This window comes from Sciurus carolinensis, chromosome 1, assembly GCF_902686445.1.
Source record: "Sciurus carolinensis chromosome 1, mSciCar1.2, whole genome shotgun sequence".
NCBI lineage: Eukaryota > Metazoa > Chordata > Mammalia > Rodentia > Sciuridae > Sciurus > Sciurus carolinensis.
The window spans coordinates 37,971,276-37,998,867 of record NC_062213.1 but is presented as its reverse complement, the minus strand read 5'-3'; the positions used below and the strand labels follow the sequence as shown (position 1 = coordinate 37,998,867).

At 38.1% G+C, this 27,592-nt stretch overlaps 1 protein-coding gene across 2 annotated transcripts; it reads right to left on the bottom strand.

Annotated features, from left to right (window-relative positions):
- Positions 1 to 113: 113 nt before the first annotated feature.
- Positions 114 to 14,957, bottom strand: Pabpc1 (poly(A) binding protein cytoplasmic 1). Of its 2 annotated transcripts, XM_047552721.1 has the most exons (16): positions 14,603 to 14,957; positions 14,261 to 14,489; positions 11,113 to 11,306; positions 10,794 to 10,909; positions 8,185 to 8,324; positions 6,522 to 6,616; positions 6,072 to 6,209; positions 5,782 to 5,877; positions 3,945 to 4,217; positions 3,667 to 3,757; positions 3,012 to 3,122; positions 2,758 to 2,912; positions 2,173 to 2,257; positions 1,548 to 1,678; positions 977 to 1,070; positions 114 to 373 (listed from the first exon to the last, which is right to left on the bottom strand). In XM_047552721.1, exons 2-15 carry the CDS (start codon positions 14,451 to 14,453, stop codon positions 978 to 980), a joined length of 1,911 nt encoding a protein of 636 aa, XP_047408677.1. In that variant the 5' UTR covers positions 14,454 to 14,489; positions 14,603 to 14,957; the 3' UTR covers positions 114 to 373; position 977. The 2 variants fall into 2 exon arrangements, with proteins under 2 accessions (XP_047408677.1, XP_047408686.1); XM_047552730.1 differs by having other exon boundaries at positions 8,194 to 8,324; positions 14,261 to 14,957.
- Positions 14,958 to 27,592: the final 12,635 nt, after the last annotated feature.

Below are 27,592 nucleotides of genomic sequence, written 5' to 3'. Positions count from 1 at the left end.
TTACTTAAAACAGAACTGACATCCTGAGCTATTCCACAGTAAAGAATTACAAAATTAAAGAAAGGAATGCTTTAAATTTTTGTACTTTGCTGAAAATTCTTTTTCCCAGGGTCTATAAAACATTAATTTGTTTTTATATTTTACTATTTTTTTGTGTTTTTTTTTTTTTGTTGTTTTTAAATCAAGTAATCAAGGACTAGCACTGTTTGCTAGACCTGGCATTTGCTCGGTACATAAGGTTCAAAGTTTCCTTTCCTTTTTTTATTTATTTTATATTTTGCAATGTTTTTTTTTCCATAATATTTAAGTTTTTCGATGTTTAGATATTTTTCTTCGGTGAAGCACGAGTTTCTTTTCGTGGTCCCTGATCAATCTGAAAATGTAATACAAAATAATTAGGAAAAAAAATACTGGCACTTGTCAGTGTCAAGTAAAAAAACCCCTTGGCCAAATTCAGTCTGTTGCCTGTTTCTATAATGTTTTACTGGGAAACAACCATACCCATTCCATTCCATATAATTTACAGCTTTTATATTGTAACATTAAAATAGAATAATTCCTACAGACCCAACATGTCTCACAAAACCTGGTCCTTTAACAAAAAGCACTTGCAAACTCCTGATCCTAGATCCTAGCTGTACACAGCTGTGCAGCTATCCTGTTTCCTGGGAATGATGATAGGCAATATGGTAAAGGTCCAAGGACAATTATTGCATCCACCAATTACAGGCCATCTGATACATTTCATAATATAAAAATCTCAAAGTGCTGTGATTTTAAAAATGCTAGCCATGATCAGGGTTATAGGTAAAACTTTCCATAATTCCTTTATATATCCATCCCTAAAAAACTACAAACATATAAATTACTTGTAAAGTGAAGTTTTGCTATGTATGTTTCAAAACACCCTCAGTGAACTATTATAAAAGATGAAGGAAACAACAGAAAACAAGGAACCACAAGAGGACAAACTCACTTTAAACTGTTGGAACACCAGTGGCACTGTTAACTGCTTTCTGGGCAGCCTCTTTAGCTTGGTGGGCTTGTAGTACAGCTACAGCTTCATCAACCTAATGAAACAACCCAGTAACAAAAAGGTAACAAAATGGTTCAAGAAAGGAGTCAACTGAAAATAAAGTTTCTAAAAGTAAGAGACAAAATTCACCACCAAGATGAACTCTTATCCTCAACTGAAAATTAGAACTGTTAAAAGCGGTAGTAGTTTAAAAAAAAAAGCAAGCAGTAGTAGTTAAGGATGCCAGAACTAAACTGAATGCATTTAAATACAGGTTTTGCTCTCTACAAGTGGCATGAGCACTGAGCCAATCATTCAACTTCTCTGTGCTTGTTCCCCTACTTACAAAACAAGGATAACAAGCACCACAGTGGTGTCACTATTGTGAGGATTTACAATACTTATAGAGCTCCTATGCCAGTGCATAGCATGTACAAAGCATTATGCAAATGTTCTACAGAAATAAGTTCCTATAAAAAGTTCTGAAAAACAGGATAAGAGATAACTAGACAAAAGACAAAATTTAAATTACCTTAGAACGGAGAGACTCTGGAGACTCAAGCATATGAAGAAGTTCTGAATTATCAATCTCCAATAACATGCCAGTGATTTTACCAGCAAGAGTAGGGTGCATGGCTTGAATAAGAGGAAACAGCCGTTCACCTAGGAAAGAAAATATTCAAAAGTTCCTTCAATCAAAAAATTTTAATGACACCATATTGAACTGTTGTTATTTAGGAACTTTATTTTTGTATATATCATATTATGCTACCCCATAACCCATCATTTCATTATGTCTTTCACGTGGGAGAGCAAGATTCTTCACAAAGCAGTAACGCTTGGCAGTATCAGTCTCTCAATTAAATGACGTTACTGTTATTCAGTTGTTAAATCTGTGCCCAGATCCTAAGTCAAAAGTTGTCTTCACATTAGGTTCAAATTCCTTTTTCCAAAAATGGAGTGGGGTCCAAGTTAAGTAATTCCACGCTACCTTATCTGTTATCAATAACATACCTTCTTAATAGCTTTCCAGTGTTTTTCATTAGGTAGCATCATCATTCCACTGCCCTAGCCATCATTTCTGGGTTCAGAGAGTCAAAGTGACCTTTAAATTTTCTAGCCTCTTGTACCTGACAAGGTGTGTCAAAGATACTCACCCAACATTTGCTTTTGCTCTTGAGGAGGGGCAGATGCCAACATGGAAGCAGTCAAAGGTTCCTGACCTTGTACATGAACAGCAGGCTAGACATGAAATAGGAAAACTTCTAAGCACAGTAGTAGTAGCACATATAAATAGTCATCAATAGGCAATCATTGCAGTGATAGAGACTGCCATTTAAACATGATTGGGAGAAACTGAGAAAATCAGAAATACAGGGTAAAGACAGCAATTAACATGTATGTGCTCAAATATGCACAATCAGATTTAATAAAATTCCATCTTTTATACTTAGTATTTCTTGTACTCCTTCATTCATTCTATTATCACTGCTTTGGTCCCAGGGTTAGAGAAAAGACCAAATCCAAACTCAGTCCAACTAAAATTTCCTTTACTTCTTCCTTACAACTATGCTGGATTGCCTGTCCAATTTCTCAGAAGACACAAAAGATTTTTCATTCAATCATTAATTAGCAAGACGTTCCAGATAGCTTAAAGTTTTTCACATATCAGGCAGTTGCCATCACATCCTGATTACAACCTAGGACTGTCAATTTAATAAAGAAATGATTAAAATCCACACCTGTTGCATGGTGACTTGTGGCTGTGCATTAAGATGTTGCTGAGGATTGCGGACTCCTGCAGCATATTTATACTGTGGAACAGTGCGGACAGCAGGGGTAGCTGCAGCAGCAGCAGCTGCAGGACGTGGACCCATTGTCTGTGTTGATGTGTTAGCTTACAAAAGAAGGAAAGCAAGCATTTTTTGTTGTTGCATTTTTTACCTTATTATTTCAAATTTGAGACAAGTTCTTTACAGAAAGGGTTAAGGCTCACCAACACGCTGTGTTGACATGACTCGTGGAACTTGTGAAGAAGCTGGTCTCATAGTACTAAATGGTGGTCTAGGAGCGGCTGGGCGGATAGCACCGGGCATATTTTGGAATGCTACATTCAAAGATATGAACATAAATTAACTGGGAAACCTCACTGAGTCAAAGTGTTATGCTGCTTTAGAGTTAAGTTTGCACAAAAGGCTGCAAATGGCCAAATTTTTAAAAGCTTAGTTTCAAACTTGCTTTTTTTCCTAGACTTTTCAGATCAGGGCATCAGTAAATCATAACATTAATTCATACAATGACAAGTATTTATTAACATCTAAGATATGAATAGGAGAGAATCCAAAGTGCTTCTGAATCTAGCTCTGTTGCACAGAGGAAAGCTTGAAAAGACAGAACCCCAATGTTCAGATTAGATGACTATAACCAAGTAAGAGTGGATTCATCTCAAAATGTTCATAAAGGAAAATAACCAGAGTAGACAGAGCGTTTTTCTTTAAAAAAAAAAAAAAAAATAAAAGCTGTAAATTCTAAAAATGAACACCTATAACCATAAATTATGAAGAGCAATAATATGCATGGAAACAGAAGGCTAATTTGCCTCATGTATACTTTTAATCAAATTCCCAGTATTAATTAATTAAAAGGCTTACGATGAGGTCTGGCACCCTGAGCAGTCCAGCGAGGACTTGGTCTTAGTTGAGCAATTTGGCTAGGAGGATAGTATGCAGCACGGTTCTGAGTCTGTAAAAAGGAAGAAAATGAATGTGTTAACTTTAGGAAAAAATGCAACTAGTTATTTGTTTTGAAACACACAGCCCTTATACTTTATATAAGCATTTTTCCAATTCAATCATAATTCACAGTTAAGGTTTTATTATTTTGAAAGACACAAAACACATAAGCAATAACCAAATATATGAAAACCTACCTGTGGGATAGCTGCCATGAAGTAACCTGAAGGAGGTGCTGGCTGGTAGGGGTTGATTACAGGGTTGGGCACAGCTCGTACACTTGCCATTCTCTGCATATACTGGTTAGTGAGATGAGCCTGACGCTCTTCTTTGCGCTGAGCTAAAGCTACATACAGTGGCTTGGTGGCCACAATTCTACCATTCATTTCTGTAACTGCTTTAGTGGCTTCTTCTGGGGAGGAGAAACATACAAAACCAAACCCTTTGCTGCGACCACCCTCCATCATAACCTATTAAAAAATAAATAAAAAATAAAGTTAATGTAATGGTAGAATGAAGCAGAAAAGAGCATTACCAATTAACAGTCAATTTCAATCCATGAATCATATAACTAAAATTCTGTTAAGGCTATAATCACATTAATCCCTTGAATTCATTAATTCTTCCTCAATATCCAAATAGTAAGGGCAAGTTGCACACACACATTTTCCTAGCCAAGCAAGAAAACTGGAGGAAGTATAGAAGTAGAGATGCAGCAGTAACTTTGAGATTTCAGATGTTTAATATTAATTCCAATATTATTTATTGAATATTAGTGATGATGTGGGAGAAAATACTTGCAAAATAAAACAAGGCTAACATAAAATTCTGCCTTAAAAAAACAAAACAAAAAAAAAACTAACCCAATACTGAAAAATGCAAAAGGCAAAATAACACAAAAAAGTAAACATTAAATCAAAAAGCAATTTGAAAAGATGAGATCCTACTTTCTACTCAATTGAAAAATCTGACCAAAAAAAAAAAAAAGTACCAGTGCAAATTTGTTCAGCCCTTTTGGTACGATTTGGTTGTCTCATTTTTAAACAATCATGACCAAAAAACAGCAATTCCAATTCTATAAACTTAGATATAAGAATGTTCATTAGAGCAATGGTTCTAATAGTAGAAACATAAAAAGCGACCTAAATGTTTATCCAAACAAGTAACAGTAAAATACATGGTACATCCTTATCCTTAGTAAGAATATTTAGCAAAAAAAGTGAGAAAATATCTTAAATACAAATGGACATCTATTATATGAAAATACAAATCATTGTATGTATTATAACACCTTTTTCTCAAAATCTGTTCATACATATACAAAAAAAAAAAAAGTCTGAACAGTATGGAAAGCTTATCCAGGTATGGAATCTCCAATATGGGAAATACTCAAAACCACAAGAGATTATTTTGCAGACTGAAAATAGGGGACAGAAGGCTTTTATTTTGTATTTTGCCCTTTTATTCTGCTTGATAAATTATTTTTCTAGTAAGCATTAATAAATGATCTCCTGCTCCAGAATAAATTCTTACCAACCCTTCACCTTGCTGCAAAGTGATACTATAATCCACAAAGGACTTATACACCTCAATAAAAGTTTTCTTTTGAAAACCATGCATGCTTCATATAATCAAAATAAACTGACACATAATATTCACTTCAAACTTTCAGGAACCATACTAAGAATGAAGACATTCAGGAATACTCTTATCACATTTAAAGTATTACTAGAAAAGCACAGGTGGAAACATGGCACTGGCATTTTTCATTTGTATGCATCCACTTCATCTCTAATTTTCTATAATAGAAGATTCCTTCTTGTTAATGGGGTTGTGGGGGGAAAAGTACAAAGCCACAGGGTTAAATCAGTAAGTTAAAATTATCCTGTGCACTTTTCATACACATACAAAATTACATACACAAAAGACTATGCATAGGGAGTTGTTCTCTCTATCTTCACTGGTTGGGGTCTGACTACTCAGAATGACTTACATAAATAAAAAGATCAGAACTGTAAAAAGCATAACTTTCACCTTTGCACTAGTGATTGTACCAAATGGAGAAAACTCTTTCCGGAGACGTTCATCATCAATACCATCATCAAGGTTTTTCACATAAAGGTTAACACCCTAAAAGAAGAACATTAAAAACTGTAGAAAAAGAAAAAAGAACACCCAGTGGTACCTAAGCACACCTCCTATTCCTTTATCCCATTTTTCTTCTTTCCCCTCGCAAACCCTCAGTTACCTGGAAGTAACTGAAATGAATGTAAAATAGGTTTCCTCGTCCCTGTCTTATTTTGCTTGTTCAATTAAAAATGAACCTGGTATCTGGTGATCCTATCTTGCTTCATCTGTTCAAATTTGCGCTTAAGTTCCGTCTGCCGTTCCACTTTTTTCTGAGCTCGACCAACGTAAATTTGTTTTCCATTGAGCTCCTTTCCATTCATTTCATCCACAGCCTTACAGAAATCATAAACATTTAAATTAATAACTTTTAATATAAAAGCTCATTCTTTAATAAGTAGAATTTGTTGAATTATTAAGTTAAAAACAACCCATCCCCAAAGTTTGAGGTTTGGAGGCGATATAATGCTCCCAATTTATACTTTCAAACTAATGCTTATATGCAAATTAAATATAAGAATATGAAAAATAGCCATTGATACATGCACATAGACTTCAACAAAAAATTAACTTTATACCCCCTCCCTTACTACAGAGTACAGAAAGCTCGCACTCCACTCCATTTAATTATTATATTTAAGTCTTACTTTCTGTGCATCTTCATGCCTTTCAAAGCTTACAAATCCAAATCCTTTGGATTTTCCACTTTCATCAGTCATTACTTTCACACTTAAGGCAGGTCCTAAAAAATTTTTTTTAATAAATCAAAGATATTCCACACAAAATGTTCATACATTTCACATCTCAATAAAAAAAAAAACTGCGCACACAAAGTCATGGGGGGAAAAGGGGATAAACAAGACCTCAGATATTCCTCCAAGTCTCCCATGTTCAAGGCACTTGGTATTCTTCACTTCTACTAGGAAAACAAATACTTTCTACTCTGAAAGACTCTAGCTTCTATTTTGGGGAATGTTTTATACAACTATTTAAGAGTTATTCTTAGCTTTAATAGAAAGAAGAATTTCTTGTTTTAGCTAATAATTTGAATTTCTTCATTTCAGAATTAAGAACTAGAAATCCCTGGCCCATCTGCTTTTCAATAGGAGTGGAGGGAGAGAACACACATCTGGACCCACTGGTAAAAAATAAATTATCTGGAGGAAGAGATATATTTCTAAAGACACATGCTTTCTTCCCTTCTCCCCCTTTGAGGTGGAAGATACTTAAGTGAGGTGGGTGGTTATCTCAATCAAGTAGGGGGAGAAAAGGTTAAAAATCACATTAGATTACAGAGAATCTAAGATACATAGGCACAGGTAGACTTTTTAATGTGCCTCTAATACTTCAAATCTGTTGTGTAAAACAAATTATCTCACAATTACATACTGGTGGTCAACTCACATATCATGACTCCTTTGGGGTAAGTGATGAACACAGTAACAATCCAACTGTAGAAATAACTTCTAATTTTTAAAAGATTTAGAAGCAAGACATGAAATATACAAAAGGAATGAGAGTACAGAGGATTTAGGGTAATATGTGAATCATGACATCACTTATTTTCTGTTATCTTACATGATTTATCTTTGTGCAAAATAATTGTTTGCTTAAAGGTGGGTTCAATATGGCATGCTAACCTGCCAACAAAAAAAATATTAATTTCCAAATTACTTGAAGTACCACCTCTAAGTTCAACAGGAGGAAAGCAAAGACTGAGGCCAAGTAAATCATCTGCAAATGTACCAAAAAATGTTCATTTTCTGACCTGTTAACTCCACTAACACAAAGTAAGGCTGGTTTATACTTTATTAAGTTTGATGAAGTTACTTTGAAAAGCAAGGAAAATATTTTAACATCCCAGGCATGCAGATGGCTACCTGTGGCTTCATCTTTGAATGTAATTACTTTAAATTGCTAATGTGATGTTATTAAAACTGGCCAAACATCCTAACTAGACATCTGTAACTAGACTCTGCATTCCATTATAAGCTGGTTGCATCAAATGCATGCTTCTGATGAGATGGGATCCTATAAGGGCCTAAGTTCCAGCATCTTAATGGAACAAAGTCTTTAAAAAACTAATTATTCAGTCACACCTTACTGTGCTAATCTAATGCTACCTTTCATCTAAATTGCACAGAATTCTACTTATATGATACTTTGTAGTACAATGGTCTGCAGCTTAATCCAAATATCTCTTACTTGGTCTCATTTCATTTGCCTTTTTAGTATCAAGTATCAGTCAAAATTAAACGTTGAGCAATTACTCAGAACTCCGAGTGTAAAAATTTAATGCAGACACATTACCAAACTTGCCAAAGAGATCCTTAAGGCGCTCATCATCCATGTCTTCTCCAAAATTCTTGATGTAAACATTGGTGAACTCTTTTGCCCTAGCTCCAAGTTCTGCTTCTCGTTCTTTACGAGATTTAAATCGTCCAACAAATCTAATAAAATATGTAAGGACTATGACATTAGATTCTATTTTATAAATAAGTTCAGATTAATTAAGCCTGATGGTTAACTTCAAAATTGTTATTTAGAGTTTTCAGAACTTCTAATAAAAATCACATTACAAAATAGAAATAGGGCCTTAACTTAATGTCTTCACTACAATCACAACACAGGAATGTTTCTCTTAACACACACTTCTATTCTCTCTAGCTAATCCAGGGCTAAAGGGATCACTCCTATCAATACAAGTAATCGTGTGTGACCATGCCAATGAAAAGACCTAAATAAAAGCTTTTTACCATTGCTGTTTCAAAGTGGCTCTTGCACGTTATTTGCCAACTCCTAAAACAGAAATTTAAACTTCCTAAATCTGTATTTGTATTCTAGAATACAACACACTGGCATAACTAAAGTATTACCAACAGCAAGACTTTTAAAAAGTTTCCCCAATACAAAAATAGTAATGTCATGAAATACTGTAATACATAGCAAAGTAGAGGGAAAAAAAACTACAATTCCATTCAAATTCTGTCTTTTTGTTCTCTGTTCAAAAACATTCACTTATGGAGAGAGAGTTCTATCTCTTTATCCTCTTCAAAAATATGCTGGAGCTTCTCCACACTTTTAGTTTCATACACATTCAATGGAAACATAACATTTCACTGTAAATATTGCCAATTTCTCAACTTTATATTTGTTCCTAGGACAGAGTCATAGAAACCATAGTTCAAATGGAATATAAATTAACTTTTTTGGTACTGGGGATTGAAGCCAAGTGTGCTCTACTGCTGAGTTACATACCCAGATATATATATTTTTTTAAGACAGGGTCTCACTAAGTTGCTTAGAGCTTCACTAAATTGTTGAGGCTGGCCTTAAACTTGCCATCCCCTTGCCTCAGTTTCTGGAGTCACTGAATTACAGGCATGCACTATTGTGACAAGTCTATAAAAGAATTTACGATACTACATAGTAAAACTATTTTCCCCAAGTTACATCATTATATACTCAAAATCAGGATTTATCTGGCTCTCGCCAGTGATGGGCATACCTCTAATTGTTCCCCCTGAAGTGATGATATCAATTATGAGTACAGGTTAAATAATCTTTATTTAAAAGACTTGGGACCAGAAGTAGTTTTATTTAGTGCTGGAGACTGAACCCAGGATACTTTGCCACTAAACTACATAGTTCTTTTTTTCTTCTTCTTTTTAATATTTTGAGACAGGGTCTAAGTTGATTAGGGCCTTGCTAAATTGATGATCCTGGCCTCAAACTTGCAATGGTTCTGCCTCAGCCTCTTGAGTCACTGGGAATACAGGCATGTGCCACTGTGCCCAGTGCAGAAGTGTCTTAAAATTTGAGAGTATCTGCATGGACTTCACTGGCTAAGAATCTCTAACCTGAATGAAATATGCCAAAAACTGATTTGTTGTCACGTTGGTGCAGAGTTTCAGATTTTGGAGCATTTGGACTTCAGATTTTTGAGTTAGAGATGCTCAACCTGTACTAATGATGCTGAGTATTTCTCTCACTTTAAAAATAATTTCTAAGAATTAGCCTTTGTAATCAATGTTCATTACGGAGGAGTGCTAGTTTTCTCAGACTTGTGTGGGTTCTTTACATATTACAAAGGCTTTCCTTAACCATGGAGTTGACACAGAACATACCACTTTGCAGTTATTTATAAAAAGTATGGCAGGTGCCTCTAAAAATTAAATCCAACTTGCATGCCATCACTGTAATTTACACTGCAAGAACACTCAGATCATTTACAATATGGATCTTCCTGCTGAATTTGCCCAGATGATTAGAAGAACTGACATTTAAGACAAAAAAAATTTAAGATATATAATTTCTTAGAGAAATTAACAAATCTGTATTTTAAGAAACTGCAACAGAAATAGCCTTGTAGATAGATTTTATCAGTGCCATTAAAGTTTGCAACTTTTGATCAGTATTTCAGGCAAGATTAATCACAAATATGATTTAACTCTGCTTCCTTTATACTTCAATAAATTGTGGCAGTCCCAGCAGTATGGTCAAACAGAATGTGTTGAGTGCAGACCTCTCAGTGTGTAGGTCAGCCCATCTGTCATTAACTCTGTGTAAAATCAAACTATTTTAGTCACAGATTTCTCAAACGTAAAATGGACTAATTTAATTAGTACCTCAGGAAAGTTTGGATTTCTCATTTTTCAACAATACATTTATTTTGAAAAAGCTTTATCCCTTTTTATCTATCTTCTGTTTGTTTTTGGTTTGAATGTTGATCAATTACATTAAATTTACCATTATTTGTATATTACACCGAGTGTGGAGAAAAATATAATTATAAGACCTATCAAATGTGGTTTATTAACTTCTGTTTCTTTATTAAGAACACAAATACATTAACTTTTAAAATGGACCTGGAACCATTAAAAGCATATTGAAAATACCATCTAAATATTTATACTTACACTTTGCGATCATTTAGAAGCATTCCGTTCATTTTTTCAATAGCTCTTTCAGCTGCTTCCTGTGTTTCAAAATGTACAAATCCATAGCCCTTGGAACCATTTTCATCACAAACCACCTATGGAAAAAAATGTATAGCAACTTCTCATTACTTGCTATTGATTTAATGTTTTTCCAGTGTGCAGAGATAATTTGTTAGTGACTAACCCCAGATATTTTGGAAATAAAAGATAGCCTAATTTAACAGCACAGATGCTATTTTAAGGACTAAATTAAAGCAGCTAAACACTGTGAATGTTTACCTGTCACATTTTTGCTTACCTTACATGAAAGGATGTTACCAAAAGCAGAAAATGTATCATACAGTGCTTTATTATCAATGGATTTGTCCAAATTTTTAATGAATATGTTGCCTACTCCACTTTTGCGAAGCGATGGATCACGCTGAGACCACATGATGCGTACTGGCTTGCCCTTTATAACATCAAAATTCATGGTGTCTAAAGCACGCTCCGCTGTAAGAAATAAAATTTCAGAAGAATATTACTTTAAAACTTTTACTGGTCACTTAAAATTACAACAAAACAATGGTGGATAGAGTAGGTGGGGACATGGCCTCAGAGTTGAACTCTTCCTCCTTAAACTTCAAGTACCACATGCTAGTCTAGATTTACATTGTACATTGGAAAAAGAAAAATAATCGGAAGCCTCAGACTTCACGTGAAAGGATGACATATTGATAATGTATTTGCGATCTTCCCTTAAATGCCATTAAATTTAAAAGCACCTTTTTGTTCCTAGGCATCATAAAATTAAGATTCCTTCACATACTGTTTAATGAGCAATACAAAAGACTAGGCAACTATAGATTACTGAGAGGCTAAGAGCAGTTTCTGGATTTAATAAGTACTTCTTCCTATTTGCCAAAACTGGTCATTTCATCACTGATCACTGCCAACAGTTCATATTCTTAACAACAACAAAAAAAAGGTACCTGAGTTATTGGGATTTTCATATCACAACTTCCTATCACCACGTAAAGAAATGAAAAGCTACAGCTAGATCTGAATTACGCCTTCGAAAACTAATGTTTGACATACTGGTTGCACAATAATCTCAGAATTTTTGAATACCTGTTCTACAATAGCCACAACTCACTTTTAACACTTTCTTGACACACAATTTTACAGACCACTGGTTTACTTAACAAGTGACAATTTACTCAAGTTATTTCTGGATAGTGCTAGAAAACTTGAAAATCTTACAATTAATTTTAGTCTGTGAAGGATTCAAATATGTGCACCTGTACCATTAAAGAAACATTACTTTGTAAGACTAAATAAAAAAACATAACCGTAAGTAAAAAGACTAATCCCTAAAAAAAAAAAAAAAAAGGAGAATAGTTCATTTGAAGCATTGAAACAACTTCACAAATTCCATGTTCATGTTAACTGTGAAGTTACTGACAGGACAAAATTTCCAGCCTCTTCTTATAAATTAAAGTTCCAATTTCTAGAATATTGTGATAATCAGCTGTCAGCTCACTATCGATTGACCACACCTACTCAGCTCCCCCAGTTTTTTTTTTTTTTTTTTTTAGCTGACTGTGCTTGAGCGTCTTTTTAATGAGTCACCTCTTCCTGTTAAATGGAATACTGGTCACTTTCTGAAGCTATTCCACCAGTTCCATCAACGCAGCAATAAATACAGTGTTTTTTAAAAAGGGAAAAAGAAAACCACTGAAAAACTACTTGGAAAGATGGCAAACTATACATATAAGAGGCAAAATAAATGAGAAAAAATTGTTATTTTTTTAATGGTACAGGTCTGATAATATAGTATACTGTAACCATTAACAACCTAAAGTTCAACTTTTACAAATCCCAAGAAATTAAAAAATTGATTTTTTGCTTTTTAAAATGCAACACTTAAAAAAAAACCTTTCAAGTTACCATGTCTCTAGCATTTGTTTTTTTTCTACCAAGTTTTCAGGTTGTGATTACTTGCCCCAAAGGCTATCTTCCCTAATCTCATATCCAGTGATACATATTGCTCAGTTCCGAACTGTTATGAAGTGACTGCAGAGCAAAAGGGCAGGAAAACTGCAATATAGTTTTACAACTTCTGGTTCCTATCACTGTTCTGACTTACCCAAAACCTCAGTGTCAACTTTGCCTAGTGAAAAACTCAACAGCTAATTGAATGAACTTATGTTTATTCTACCCACATGGCCTTTTCTATTAAAATAAAGATGATTTCCTTGTAATTTAAGAATACTTGATTAAGTATGGAGGGAGCATAATTGGGTCATATAATCAAATGAAGTGGACTTCTGGAAGTCAACTGAACCACATATAAAACTCCTAAGAACTCATCAGGTCACAGACCTTATGTTTATCAAAATTTGTCAATTGTTTTAACTTAAAAATACAAAATCATTTCAATTTTCTATTTTATACTCCATCATTCCCCAAGATTCATGGGTACTCTGGACCATTTTAAAAATAAAAATAAACTTGAATCACTTGAATGCTACAGATAAATTTAATGGTCCAGTCCAGGTTACACTAACGAATACCATTTACAGCCAAAATTAGTTAATATCTTATATGTAAGAAAAACTCCTTAAAACCACAGGAGCTATTGCAGGTTAAAAAAAAAAAAAAAAAAAAAAAAAACACATGCATACATGCACTGAACACATTACTATAAACTAAGGTCCAATTTGATTATAATGACCTCAATTGTCTGAGAAACTGTCATTTAAAAGATTTTCTTCTATGTCCCTTCCTCCCACCACTCTATGTTTAGCGTATGCTTGTCTCATTGGTTATTTGCATTTCTAGTTCATCAGTCACTAATGCCTTAAAATCTCAAGCCCGAGAACGACCACCAAATAGTACCCCAATAACTTTATTCTAAGGCCTTGTGGCATTCCCCCGGCGATTGGGCCAGTAGCAGAACAGGCCTCGGGCCTGTGAGGTTACAGGGTTCAACACGTGGTATTTTTAGAGCACTGAATTGCACTTCCTCTACAAACCCGGGAATCGGCCAGAGCCCTGGGTGGTGGGAGCACCTACACCTACTACCCGAGAAAGGTGCTCAGCGACCCGCACCCCAGAATCCCACGGTTACAAGCAGGAGCGCAGTGGAAGAAGCAAATCTCTCCCACCCTCCTGGCGCGTCATCACCCTAAAGTTTGAGAGCGGCTGAAGACGAGAAAATGGTCGCAAAGGAAGTGGCCGAGCATGCGAGGGGCGTGCGGCTGCCGGCTGCGAGAGTGCCCCCAGGTAGAGGAACGAGGCTCCGGGCGATACTGCCAGGGGTCCCCGTGCCCGAGCGTCTCCCCTACGGTCCTCGGGGACTGACATGCCCTCCCGCTCCCCTCCCCGAGCCCGCCGGCCTAGCCACCCGCCTCCTCCCGAGCCTCATGGCCGCCCGCCCGCCGCCCTCCGGGCCTGGCTCTCACCGTCCGCCGGTTGCTGGAAGTTCACATACGCGTAGCCCAAGGAGCGGCGGGTGATCATGTCCCTGCAGACCCGGATGGAGAGGATGGGCCCGGCCGGGCTGAACTTCTCGTAGAGCATCGCCTCGGTCACGTCGGGGTGTAGGTCCCCCACGTAGAGCGAGGCCATGGGGTAGCTGGGGGCGCTGGGGTTCATCTCGGCACGGCTGCCCGCAGGGCCACAGGCCGCGACCTTTCCGTGAGAGGAGGAGAGCGAGTGCTGGGGCCGGGGGCCGGAGTCGGGGGGAGGGGAGCGGGGGCAAGCGCAGAGGGACAAAAATCAACCGGAATCGAAAACTACTCAACGGCCGCAGAACGGGGTCGATCAGCTGCCGCGGGCGGCGGGTTGCGGGCTGGGAGCGAGGCTGGCGGTGTCGGGTCCGGGCGGCGGGAAGGCCTCGGTCTCTTGGTTCCTTCTTGGAGCTGCTGCGGGGCCGCGGGCGGGCGGGTCGGTCTCGGCTGCTTCACCGGGTTATTTTATAAAAGAGGAAGAAAAAAAATAAAAGTCTCCGGCGGGGGAGACGCGGATTTTTTGTAAATTTTTTTTGGGTTTTTTAAAAGATTTTTTTAGATTTTTTTTGGATTTTTTAATAATAAATGTGTGTTCCGAGCCCGGAGCACACACTCCGCACTCTCAGCACTAACCGCCGGGGAGAAGGGGAAGCACCGCCTCCTGCACCCTCTACTTATACCCCCCGCCGCACTCGCCCCGCCCCCGCGCGTCTGACGCCAGGGCCCTACGCGAGCGTCAGCGCCGGAGGAGGAGGAGAAAAGGAGGCGAGGGGGCGGAGGGAAGAGAAAACAGGAGGAGGAAAAAGCAGAGAGGAAGGGAGAGGTGGCGGCGGCGGCTGCTGCGGGTGTGGGGGTGGGGCTGGGGCGGAGGGGCGGGGTTTCTGCGCACGCGCCGCGTCCGGGGGCGGGGCCACGCTGCGTAGGGCCGTGGGGGAGGGGAGGGCAGCTCCCGGGCGGTCCTCGAAGGAGTCGCTGGGAGGGCCCCTCCTCGCGCACTCCCCGCCCCCACCTCCACCGGGAGGAGCGTTAACCCGTCACCGCGGCGGTGGGCGGTGCTCGGGGCTTCCGGGTTCCTCAGCGCCAACCTCCCCCCACGTGCGCGGCCGACAGGGGCTTCTTCCCGCAGCTGCGACCCGGCTCCACTCGTTCGGGTCCCGAGGGAGGCTGGGCACCAGTGGGCCGGTGTGATCCCCTGCAGGCCCAGTTTCCGAAACGTGCGTGGAGGGAGCCGGGGTGGCTGTCCCTTTCTCCTACCCGGACCGCACTACGAGTCCCAGCGGGCAGCGCCGCCGCGCGCGTCGGCAGCCGAAGCGATGCCTGCTGGGAGCTGGAGTTTCCAACGGCCGCGGTGCTTGCTGATCCCAACTGGCCACGGGTCCGGGCCGCCCGCTCGGGGACCCCAACCGTCCCGGGCGCTGGACCCTTGTCGCCCCGCGGCGCACCCTAGAGGAGGGGGAGGGGACCCCCTCGGTCTTCGTTGTCCTCCTTGTCCTCTGGTCTCTGAGCCCAGTTCTCCGGCTGTCCACCGGATGCTGTTTGTTCATCAAAAGTGGCTTTAATTTGGGAAAATGGCATTGGGAGACTTTGGTCACTTATTACCTTAAGGTGCTCTGTTCAAATCATTGATTCGTGCTATTTCTGCCAGACATTTCTTTGCTGTGGAAAACAGGACTCGAGAAGAATGTTTTCCCTTAAGTATGAGTTTCTCATAATCACTCGTGTAGGCACCAAAGCCCTGCAACCAGACAGAATTAGGAATCATCTAAACCAATACAACTATACGTGTTTAAAACGATTTTGTACATTAGTTGTGGGCTTTAATAGAAATGCTAAATTTAATTGACAGTCATGATAGTACAAGTCATAGGAATGACATTAAGTCGACATATAAATTCCACTTTAAAGTAATAATGTGCTTTTACAAGTTTTAAAGCCCTTGCATAAACATCCTATCATTTAACAACAATCGTGTGGAATGTGGAACAAGTAGTAATAATTTTATTTCACTGTTAGGGGAGCTGTCTAAAGTTAAACGATTGCTCAATTCATTCTTTGATTTAATAAACTATAATGCATGAGTACTATTATTGCCTCGTATGGACTATGCACTTTGTATCTGTTCTCATTTAATTAGAATTTAAACCAACAATATAAGTGCTGTTTTTCTCTTGGAAGAGGATAAATATTTTTGAAAAAAACATGTTGCCTCATGTGCTTTACAAGGCAAAACATCAAAACTTTGGATTGTGCTTTAGAAAGACATCTATTACTACACAATAAATCACTGTTTGGTCTTTTAGAACTCTGTGATTAAGATCAATCCATTAGTATATTTGTAAGAAAGAGATAACAAAAATTCTTGTCCTCATGAGGTAACTATATAAATATATACATTAAAATCAGTGCATTTATCAAGCTGTGACAATTTTGTTAGCTTCTAAATTGGTTTTCTTCAAAATAAGAGGTTGAAAATTTCATTATTATGTCTTAAAAGAAAACATGAGTTCATTTTAGTATTTTTGTTAAATTTCTGAACTGAGGTGATACTAAAAACTAAACAGGCAGAGGGAGTATACTCAATAAAAAAGGGTGAAGGGAAATCACCTCCAATAACTTTGCAAGATTATATCAATAGTTAAAACTGCCAAAACCACCCATAATTAATTACTAAGAATGTGGCCAAACACATGGCCTACACCTGTAATTCCAGCTACTCAGGAGGCTGAGGCAGGAAGATCACAAGTTCCAGGTCAGCCTGGGCAGGCCTGCCTCAGCCCCCTTAGTTGCTGGGATTACAGGATTACAGGTGTACACCACTATGTCTGACTTTGGAAAATTTTACCATAGACCAAGAGTTTGGCAAGCACTATCTAGGATGGGTTGAATACTCCAGTCACTGGAGATATCTTCCCTTAGGTTTCACCAGAGCCTAGATTAAATAACTGTTACAAGACTTCTTTGTTATCGATCCTTTTTGTTCAAACTTCCAACTGATAAATCCAATTAATTCAGCCTCCTGGGCGTCTTGGTAGGAAATAGAGGCCCTGGTGGTTGACAGCATTCTAGTCATTAGAAAGACATTAGTTCTTTCTAGTTTAATACTTTAGGAAGGAAGTTGGTCATCAGGATTTCTTGTGGTCCTTGACATTTAGTGGATACTATTGTTTTATTTTAGGAAGGTACAACTGAGTATGTGTAAGCAAAGCTAGAAGCATCCCTTAGGAAAGGAGCTGGTAGAATCAGGAGAGGGAGTAAGAGCCCATCCCAGGTGGGATTTGGAACTAGAACCAAAAACCTGTTGCCTTGATTCATCAATCACTCTTCTCATTTCCAACCAGCGCCTTTCTCTCATATTAGAAACCTGTCTTGTGGATCAGAAAGAAAGTACACCCTTCTTTACTGATATATTCCCCTTTCACTCACTCTCTTCACAGTCATGCTTTTTATTTCTATTCTATCTTTCCTTGATTTCTCTGCCTACTACAATATGGCTTCCTTTAACTCCACTCAAACTTGCCCACCAATAGCCACCAATGATCTCGCTTCTGTTTGAGAAATCCAGTCACATCAGGAGCCCCTGACTTTCTTCAGGTTCATTTTACCTAACATTTGCAGAATTTGTCCCCGTTTTCTTCCATTCTTTTTAATATACTCTCTTGGCTTGTAGGATACACTCTCCTGGTTCTGTCTAACTCATGAACTACTCATTTCTAGTAACGCTTCCCTGACCACCAGTTGGGTTGACTACTCTTCCTGTGGACTTTACTCTGACCATCCCTCTGCCACAACTTTAACTATATATTACATTAAAATATTATGTTCATAAAATAAGTTGTAAGCCCCATAAGAGAGCCTATGTCATATTTATCTATATTCCTACCACATAACACAAGACCTGGCACCCTGCAGTTTTGTTTTACCTCAAGGAGAAGGCAGCCAGGCTTTTGAACTAATCATCAATAATGGGTTCATCGGGAATTTCTTCAACCTGTTGTTCCCACGGGTACCTAGGGCCCTGTGCGCCCCAGAGCACTTGGCCTGCTGCGGCATACTACTTCCGGGCTCCACTGACTGTGGCAGGCAGTATTTCCTAACATACTAACTGGGCTCTCATTTCTGGAGCTGAGCTTGCGGGTAGTAGATATTGAGTATCTGAAGTCAGGCAATTAGGAACAAGCAAGGACTTCTGGACAAAAGGAGTTCCTGGACCTCTAAAACTGAGGACATTGTACCATGGTGTTTCAATATGCTCTGACACCTATCAGGGGCAATCAGGCAATCCCTTCTTGGACTTGAAAAGTATGATGGTTTCTGATAAAGGAACTAAAATTATAAGTAAAAGGTAGTGGGTGGAATATTTGCCAGTTCTTTTTGCCTTTTTGATTTATTGCTCTCATTTTTCTTCATATTCTTTCTTCTTTCTTTCTTTTCCTTTAGTCCTGGGGATTGAACCAGGGCTTTGTGCAAGCTAGGCAAGCACTCTACCACTGAACCATATCCCTAGTCCTTTAATTTTTTTTTTTTATTTATTTGAGAATAAGTCTTGCAAAGTTACCTAGGCTGGAAGAACAAAGGTTTATTTTGCCTCCAAGTTTCAGTCCATAATGGCTTGGTCCTGTTGCCTTAGACTGGGATGCCATGTACATCAAGGCAGGAACATGTGGTGGAAAAGGCCTGTTCACCTCAACTGGTTTTGTTTTTTTTTTTTTTTTTTCGGGTGCTGGGGATCGAACCCAGGGCCTTGTGTTTGTAAGGCAAGTACTCTACCAACTGAGCTATCTCCCCAGCCCTGTTCACTTCAACTGGAAAACAAAGGGAGTAAGAAAGAGGAGAGGCCAATGTCCCAATATCCTCTTCAAGGGCACGCTCCCAATGACCTAACTTCCTTCCACAAGGCCTTTATAGGTTTCATTATCTCCTAATACCAACACGGGAACAAGTCCTTTTTTGGTCTTAAAAAAGTGTGCTGTGTTTATCTGCCTTGCCTATGGCATCTAACTTGAAATTGCAAGCTGTGGGATAGACTAATTAATGTCTTTATAGGTGCAGCACCTCACTGTGGTGCCTAAAAAGGTCTAATGATGTCAATATCATTTGATCAACCTGTTTCTATTTAATGAATACATTCCAAGCCTTTCCAGAGAACTTGTTCAACTTCATCAGATATTTATAAATAATCTTCAGGATTATATTCAGAATACATCCAGACTATTGATAGTACTTTTTCATACTGTAAGACAAATTAAAGTTGACTGGTCTTTTAAAATCTTTAGGTAACTCTGAGAAATATATTTGAGATGGATAATACGGTGAATGTAGAAGCCCCCTTCCAGTTGAAGGGTATACTTTTTTGGGGGGCATTAAAACAGAAAAATATTATATGAGTCTTCTGATAGAAGACTCAAATTATACAGTGTATCAGAAAATTAGCTACATGCTTCATTGGTTTGCCAGGTTGGCGAGAAACATAACAGCTATAAAATTAATTTTATAAATTATCATGCCCTTGATCGGAAGGATTTCCTATAATGCATCCCCTTCAGACTTTGGATCTTCTTTCATATATATGCATTACATGTTTTTCTCACACCAATCTAGAAGAAAGGAAAGGATTTATAAGAATTCAAAATTGAGTCTTGTCCCTAAATTGTGTACCCTACGATGTAACCCAACACTCGTTTTTGAGAAAGTGGCTGCCAGGTAAGAAGACCTGAACAAAGAGACCCATGTAGTGTCATAACACAAACTCATAAATACAGAAAAAAATATTGGGATAAAACAGTAATTAATGGTTTTACTGTAGAAGAAAATAAGAAACTCAGAAAAATCTCAAAATACAAAGACTTCTTACTAAGTGCTCTTCTGAGGACACAGCCATCTCTGCTGTACCTGTTACGCTGATTGTTTAATATGACAGGACACTACTACCTCCCTAATGGTTTATTGTAAGGCTTGAGTAAGATAATATATGTAAACTTAAATGACATAGTGTATCTCAACCACACATCAATTGATTTGGCAGATACCAAATTCAAATTTGTGGCAGAAGTATTACCCAGAAACATGTACAAGGTATACCCAAAAGATACAACAAAGTTAGAGAACAGAAAGATACAAGGACCATGCTGAGACAGTGTTAAATCCTAGATGCATAACAGAAAACTAACTTGATTGTCTATTAAGTGAGGGGTCCATGTGGGAATACTCTGAGTTGGGTTATACTCCAGGATCACTGATCTTAAAAGCACACATAAGTACAGAGTTTAAGATACAAAGAATAACAAAAATACATTTCAGGTAAATAGAACAATTTTATTAATATTAAGAGCTAATATTTACTGAACTTGGATATTTTTATTGAACATGGGTGATTTTATGGCCTTGTCACACAAGTTGATCAGGCAGGAAACTTGAATTGATGAATCAACTGAGGCTTAAGAAGTAGATCCACTCTGATGCAAATAAGGGCAAGGGTGAATTTCAAAGGATGGAGTCTTTGATCTGGGAATTAAGGAGGAACCAGTACTTGGGAATAAGAAAGGAAAGGGCATTGTAAGAGGGAGGAAATAACATCAGAAAAGTCATGGGGTGAGAATGAGCAACAAGTATCGAAGGGGGTGACAGAATCCCATGGGGGAAGCTGTGTAGGCGGGAGAGGAAGGCAAGCCCAAGGAAAAACAGACCAGGGTTTGAAAATTGGAAAAATAGATGGGCCTTGAATGAAAAGGGAGTGCGGGGTCTAATCTTTTGTCCTAGTGGTTTTTTTCCCTAAGGTAATTCTGGTGGCAGTGTAAAAGTACTGGATTTGAAAGATGAGAGACAAAAGGAGACCAATTAAGGTATTCTCAGAATGGAACCACTTTGATCTTCCTAGAAGTGAAGGCAAAGAAAACAAGTTCTTACTATCTAATAAAAGGAGGCACACCAGGGTTATTTAGGAAGACTCACTTTTTTTTTCTATACTAAAACTTTAAAAAAAATTGTATGACTCTTTATATAAAGGACATTCATTCATTCATTCACTTATTTAGACCTACAGTGTGTGTTGTTTAATGTACTGCATATAAAATATTAAAACCAGCAAAGTTTCTGCCCTCATGGAATTTCCTTTCTAGAGAATTAGGCAATTGTCTAAAATAGTAATTTTTTCTTGTTTTTGTTAAAATGCAGGAACCATTTTCATATGGACTTTTTTCTTTCGTCAACTCTCAGTAGTGGATAATTATAATCCAGTAAAGGCATTTGTTGAGAGCTGAGTTTGACATAAAACTTGCCAAATCTATAGAGACAATTGGTGTTGCAGCCTCTGGGTACCATACCTCATTATAGGTGGTTGCGACTGGTTTTTTAAAAATTATTATTGTTATTATTTTTGCTGTTGTTATTATATTTATTATTTTAATTCTTACATCTTATTATTTATTTGTGTGTGTGTGTGTGTGTGTGTGTGTGTGTGTGTGCGCGCGCGCGCATGTGAGATTTTGGAGAGTGAGCCCAGGGTGCTCTATCACTGAGCTATATCCTCAGTCCTTTGGATTTTTAATTTTGAGAGAGGATCTTGCTTAAGTTGCTGAGGCTGGCCTGTAACTTGATCCTCCTGCCTCAGCCTCCAGAGTCAGTGGGATTACAGGTGTGTGCCACCACACCAAGTCTCATCTGGGAATTTTTTTTTAGGTTGGATTAAAAAATAAGAAGAAGAAAAATAAAAATTAAGAAGAACCTGGTTGAAGTCACTTTCAAGCTGAGATCCCTGGTAGGTGACTAAAGGGCAACTATCCTGGGAAGGTGATTAAAAAGCAGTGTTTCTATTTTATATATATATAATATATATATATATACTTTTATATATATATAATATTTATATATAATATATATTATATATATATTTATTTATATATATAATATATATAATATATATAAACTTATATGTATATTATATATATATGTATATGCTTTACTCATTCTCTATATATTTACTAAGTGATGTTAAGCACATTTGAAAAAAACAGCAGATACAGAAATAGGAAGAGATACCTACCTTGAAGAATGTGTAAAGATATCGACATTATAGAATTTCCCTACTTTTTTTTTTAATCTTAGAAAAAGGATTGCAAAGTTCTCTAGAAAATTTGACTACTTGAACTTCCTTAGAGATTTATAAATAATTTTTATTTTATTTTTTTGGGTACCAGGGATATAATTTTTGAGTTGCAGCTCTCTAGAATATATATAGAACAACATATATCTCATTATGTGAGATAAATCAGAGTTGACTAGTTTCATGAGATGTGTAAGTCCAACTTCAAGCGGCCTATTTGGTGTGAGTAATGGGGAAATATAATAACTCCCAACTGAAGAGGTATACTTTCAAGAGACCTTTAATAATGACAGAATATTGTATGAGGAAAGTCACAGCTAATGGCATGACAGACATGATTGCCAAAAATTGCAATGTGATGCAATAAACGGTGCAGCAGTAGGTGAGCACAAGGTGTTCTGGTCCACAAGTAGGCGCATTAAAGTCAGCTTCGGGAGTGTTTGGGGCTGGGGGCAAGAGGGGAGGGAGCAATTGACCAAGTTTCCTTACTTAACCATAGCCACCATTTAATAGTCCCTCTTCCTTGAAAAGACTCAGGGGAACCAGGTGAGACTCAGAGGAGGTCAGCATGCAGCTAGACCCCAGGTCCAGGCCCACTAGCAATGTGCACAGTGACAGTGCCACCTCCCCTGATACAGACCCTGATACAGTGCCAAGGTAGGTAATAAGTGACCTACTTATCAGATTAAATGAAGAAATCAGTTCCGGTTTGTACCACGATTGGGCAGTTCCTGTAACTATGCTTCACTGCTCTATCTTGCTTTTTCTTCTAGGAAACCAATAAGGTATGAATATCTTCCTTCTAGAAATCTTTCTTTTGGCTCATCAGCAGGCTGAACAAGGAAATCTATTTATGCTAAATGGTGGATAACTGCCTTGTCTTCACAAGTGTGTGTCAAATGATTTCATGACAGAGCTAAGTATCTGTCCAGTGCATTTCTGTCCTGGAAATTTATACTTGTATAGTCTGGATTTCATACCTCCTTTTAATCAGTCAGAATTACTTCAGGTTTACTCAGTGATACCATTTCCTGGTTTGCAAAAGATTTTGGAATATTGTTTATTTCCTTCCATAAAGAAATCTGTTATTGATAAGATAAATTGCATTTGGGTGGTGGGGATTAAGCTTATTGGCAGAGTGTAGCATGCAAAGCCCTGAATTGGGTCCTTTGCCCTTGGCGGGGCAGGGGGTCGGGTAGAGTGGGGGACTGATAACTTGAACTTGAAAAAAAATCCTAGTTTCTTGAGAGGAAAGAGTGAGAAGCTGAGAGCAATTACCATGCAAGAGCTCAGAAGTGTCAAAAGCCTCATAGGAGTTAAGACAAGAGGACAAAACACATATTTGTTAAGTATTAAACACACAAAATGAAGATTTACTGTAATTGGTCAAATAATTAGTGGGGCCGTCTTTTGTGAGATGCATTCCAAGAGAAGAGTTAAAAAAAAAAAAAGATGAATAGTTTTACTGTTAGTATTAATATTTGTTTTAGTATTTGTTACTTTTTTGTATTGTCAGGTAAAAGAAAGAAATTATACTGTGAAAAATCCAACATTTTTACCTCGAGTCAGAGTTGAATGTCTCATTGAATTATAAAGGAAAATACAATTGTAATTACAAAGAAGAATAAAAATTGAAGTATTCGAGCAGTAGTGTGAGAACTAAGTTGGAAATATTAATATAAGCTAATAATTTTTGATAAAACACATCTTTTCTACTTCTGTACAATGATATGGCCAAGGAACACTATTACTCTACCATGAGCTTGATCATATGTACTCTGTCTAAATTGTAGTGTCTAGTACCACTTTTCACTTAAAGGAACTGACATGCCTTAGGAAGACAGTTGATTCCCTGCTGGGTCTGGGAAAGTATATATAGGTCTTGGAACATTTCACTGGGCCAGAAGAGAAGAATATTGAAAAATAATGATAATAATGGTGTTGCATGGAAGAATACAGAAGTCAGTTTAAAGGGATGACCATTGACTAAATTCTGTCAATTTGAATATCAATAGGAAATTAATGACTATAGCTAATTAAAATGCATTAATTTGTGAAAAATTAAGTCCATAATGATAACAAAAATAAGAAAACTTGACAAACTACTAAAGTTTAATTTAATTGACTCTCATTACTTACTGCTTTTGCCTCATGTATTGTATAGGTGCAGAATACCAAATTCAGAGAATATCAAGTATGTTTGTTTTACTTAATCTAAGTTTACATTAGGAAAATAATTCTTTAACTCCTAAGCCATAATTGCCTGTGTCTGACTAGTGCATACAGATTTTTTGTAGTGACAAATTTGTTTGCATAGGCATCCATCCAGCTTATCCCTGCCTGCCCAGAAATCTAATACTGGTAGTTTTTATAGCATCTCAAAATGTTGTTCTAGTGAGTCATCTTAGGAAAATTAGTGTTGGAATATATTTGAATTATTGTACTCCTGAATTTCTGTACATTGATTAGCTAAGTTTGAAATGCTAGTTCATAACCTTGATGGTATTTTGCCTAAGTCTATAGCAGGCTGTCCAATAAAATGTCCCAAGATGATGGAAATGTTCCATACCTGGGCTATCCAACATGGTAGCCATTAGCCACATGACGCTATGTCTATTGAGCACTGGAAATATAATTAGTGTGACCAAGGAGCTGAAATTTAATTTAACTTAAATTTAAAGTATAAAATAATAAAATAGACACATGTGGCTAGTGACTACAGTATTGAACAGTATAGGTCTAGATTTTGGTATACTTGTGTGTGTGTGTGTGTTTCTGGGGATTGAACCCAGGGTCCCATGCATGCTAGGCAGGTGCTTTACTTCTGAGGTAGATCCCCAGTCCCTCAGATCTCTTTTTAAGTAGAATAACTTTGAGTTTACCCAGTTTTGCTACAAGAAATATTGAATGATCAGATATTGAGTATATTTCAAATGTAAAGTCCAGAACTTGAGATAATTTGGATAAATTCCATGCCTTTCAAATAGTCCCTCCTAAGTGAATGATTTCCATGACATTTTTATTTCATTAACATATATCTGGAGTCCTATTTACTTCTTTGGTAAGTCAGAGATATTCAGTATGTTCGAATCACTAGAGCTACTTGCCTCTGCTACCATTAGCCATTTAAGAAGTGATGCTGCTTATGCCTTAATGGTATGTGCTCTTCATCTTAAAATCTTTAGTGACTAAGCCATCATGTTTTGGTATCTGTATCAACATTTATTAGTCAGTGCTCACTTCTCCATGACTAAAAAATGTACTTTTGCCAGGTGAGGTGAGGTGACACACACCTGAAATCCCAGGGCTTGGGATGCTGAGGCAGGAGGATTGAAAGTTCAAAGCCAGCCTCAGCAACTTAGCCAGGCCCTAAGCAACTCAGTGAGACCCTGTCTCTAAAATCAAATATAAAAAAAGAGCTGGAGATGTGGCTCAGTGGTTAAGTGCCCTTGGGTTCAATCCCTGGTACAAAACACACACACACATACACACATACTTTTACAGATGCTTTAAAATTTGTAAAAAGATTTTATTAATATCGATTTATTTGCTCTCCTTAACCCCCTCTACTCTGTAAAGCATTTTGTGGTCATTTTGCTGGTGAGGTTCCTGAAGCTCAAGAGAGATTAAACTTTGCTCAAAACAGTGCCACTGATAAGAAATAGAACTAGTAAATGTACTCAACTCTTCCAAATCCAACTTCCCCGTCTAAATCCTTGCCTATTTCAACCACACCACAACTACTCTCACACTCTATTTGCATAAAACTTTTTAGCTTATGAAGTACTTCTACATAAACTGTCTCCTTGGATCCTCTTTACAACTCCTGTGGTTGGCAAATAGGTTCTTCCTTTAAAAACTTACATCATCTCCTTAAGGAAACAATACACATGCAAAACCAAAGACATTATTACAGAGTAAATATAAACACACAGAGATTAATTACAGAGATGTATACAGATGTGGAGGAGATTGTGAATTGCATACAGCCACGCGGGATCTATGATAAAGCCTAAAAGGAGGTGAGGGTTTAACAGGATTTGGAGGAAGAGGGAGAAACCAGATTTAAAGAATCAAAAACAACAAGGGGTCAGGCATGGTGGCCCATGCCTGTAATCTCAGCGGCTCAGGAGCCTGAGGCAGGAGGATCAAAAGTTTAAAGCCAGCATCAACAATTTAGCAAGTCCCTAAGCAACTTCGCAAGACCCTCTCTAAATAAAATATGAAAAGGGTAGGGGATGTGGCTCAGTGGTTAAGTGCCCCTGGGTCCAATTCTTGGTACCAAAAACCAAACAGAAACAACTAAGAAGGGTCAGAGCCTTCCAGACAGAGGACACATCTACGTCAAGATGTGTGTATGTGCAGGCACAATGTCAGATGGTGGTGACCAACAAATCAGTTGACAAAATGAAGGCGCCTCAAGAAGTAATGAAAGATGAGGCTGCTAAGATGAGGAGTACGCCTGGTTAGTGAGAGAACCTGGATGTCAAGGGTAGCTTACGTTTTGTTTGCCAGACATTAGGGAGTCAGGAAAAGCTCATGTGAATAAAATATTAGAGAGACAAAGTCTGATGAACTCCAGCAGGACTGTAACAAAAGACTGTTGCAGCAATAGTCTGCAATACGTCTGGTACAAGGCCACCTCGTCATAGATGGTGATGACCCAGGAAGTTGGAAGAAAGTGAACCTTGCCTAAAAGGCTCTTCAGCTCTGGACAGGGAGTGCATTTAAGGCAGGGGAGAAAGAGAGAAAAGAGGGGAAAATGAGAGTTCTTCAGCCTGTTGGGTTGGGTGATTGTGCTATCATTAAACAGGTTATTTCTGAGGGGAAGCCTTTTGACGGAGGCCAAGAGGAGAGAGAAGGGGATAAGGAAATGACAAGCTAAGATTTTGAAACGCAAAGTTAAAGATGATGCAAAGAGGTTCAGTGGCAGGCCCAGAGGCAACTGGGGAAACGAGTCTGCAGGAAGGTGAGAAGTCAGAGTTCACGGTGTGTTCCTTTTTTGTTAATCTCTGACCCTTCCCAAGCCCTGCCCCCTGGCTGCCTGCTCACACTGCCTCAGATGTTTTCTTGGCAATTTGCTACTGGGAAGAATTCATATTTATAGATTCTGGATATTTCCCTGTGAATTTCTCTATGGTAGCATACACAAAAAAAAAAAAAAAAGGAAAAGGTTTTTAAAATGC

Coding starts and splice junctions, on each gene's coding strand:
- Pabpc1 (XM_047552721.1), bottom strand. CDS start 14,453: ATGAACCCCAGCGCCCCCAGCTACCCCATGGCCTCGCTCTACGTGGGG. Junction 6,617..8,184: donor GGATCTCTTTGGCAAGTTTG/GTAATGTGTCTG, acceptor AAAATTTTTTAG/GACCTGCCTTAAGTGTGAAA. Junction 6,210..6,521: donor GGCATGAAGATGCACAGAAA/GTAAGACTTAAA, acceptor GATTTCTGTAAG/GCTGTGGATGAAATGAATGG.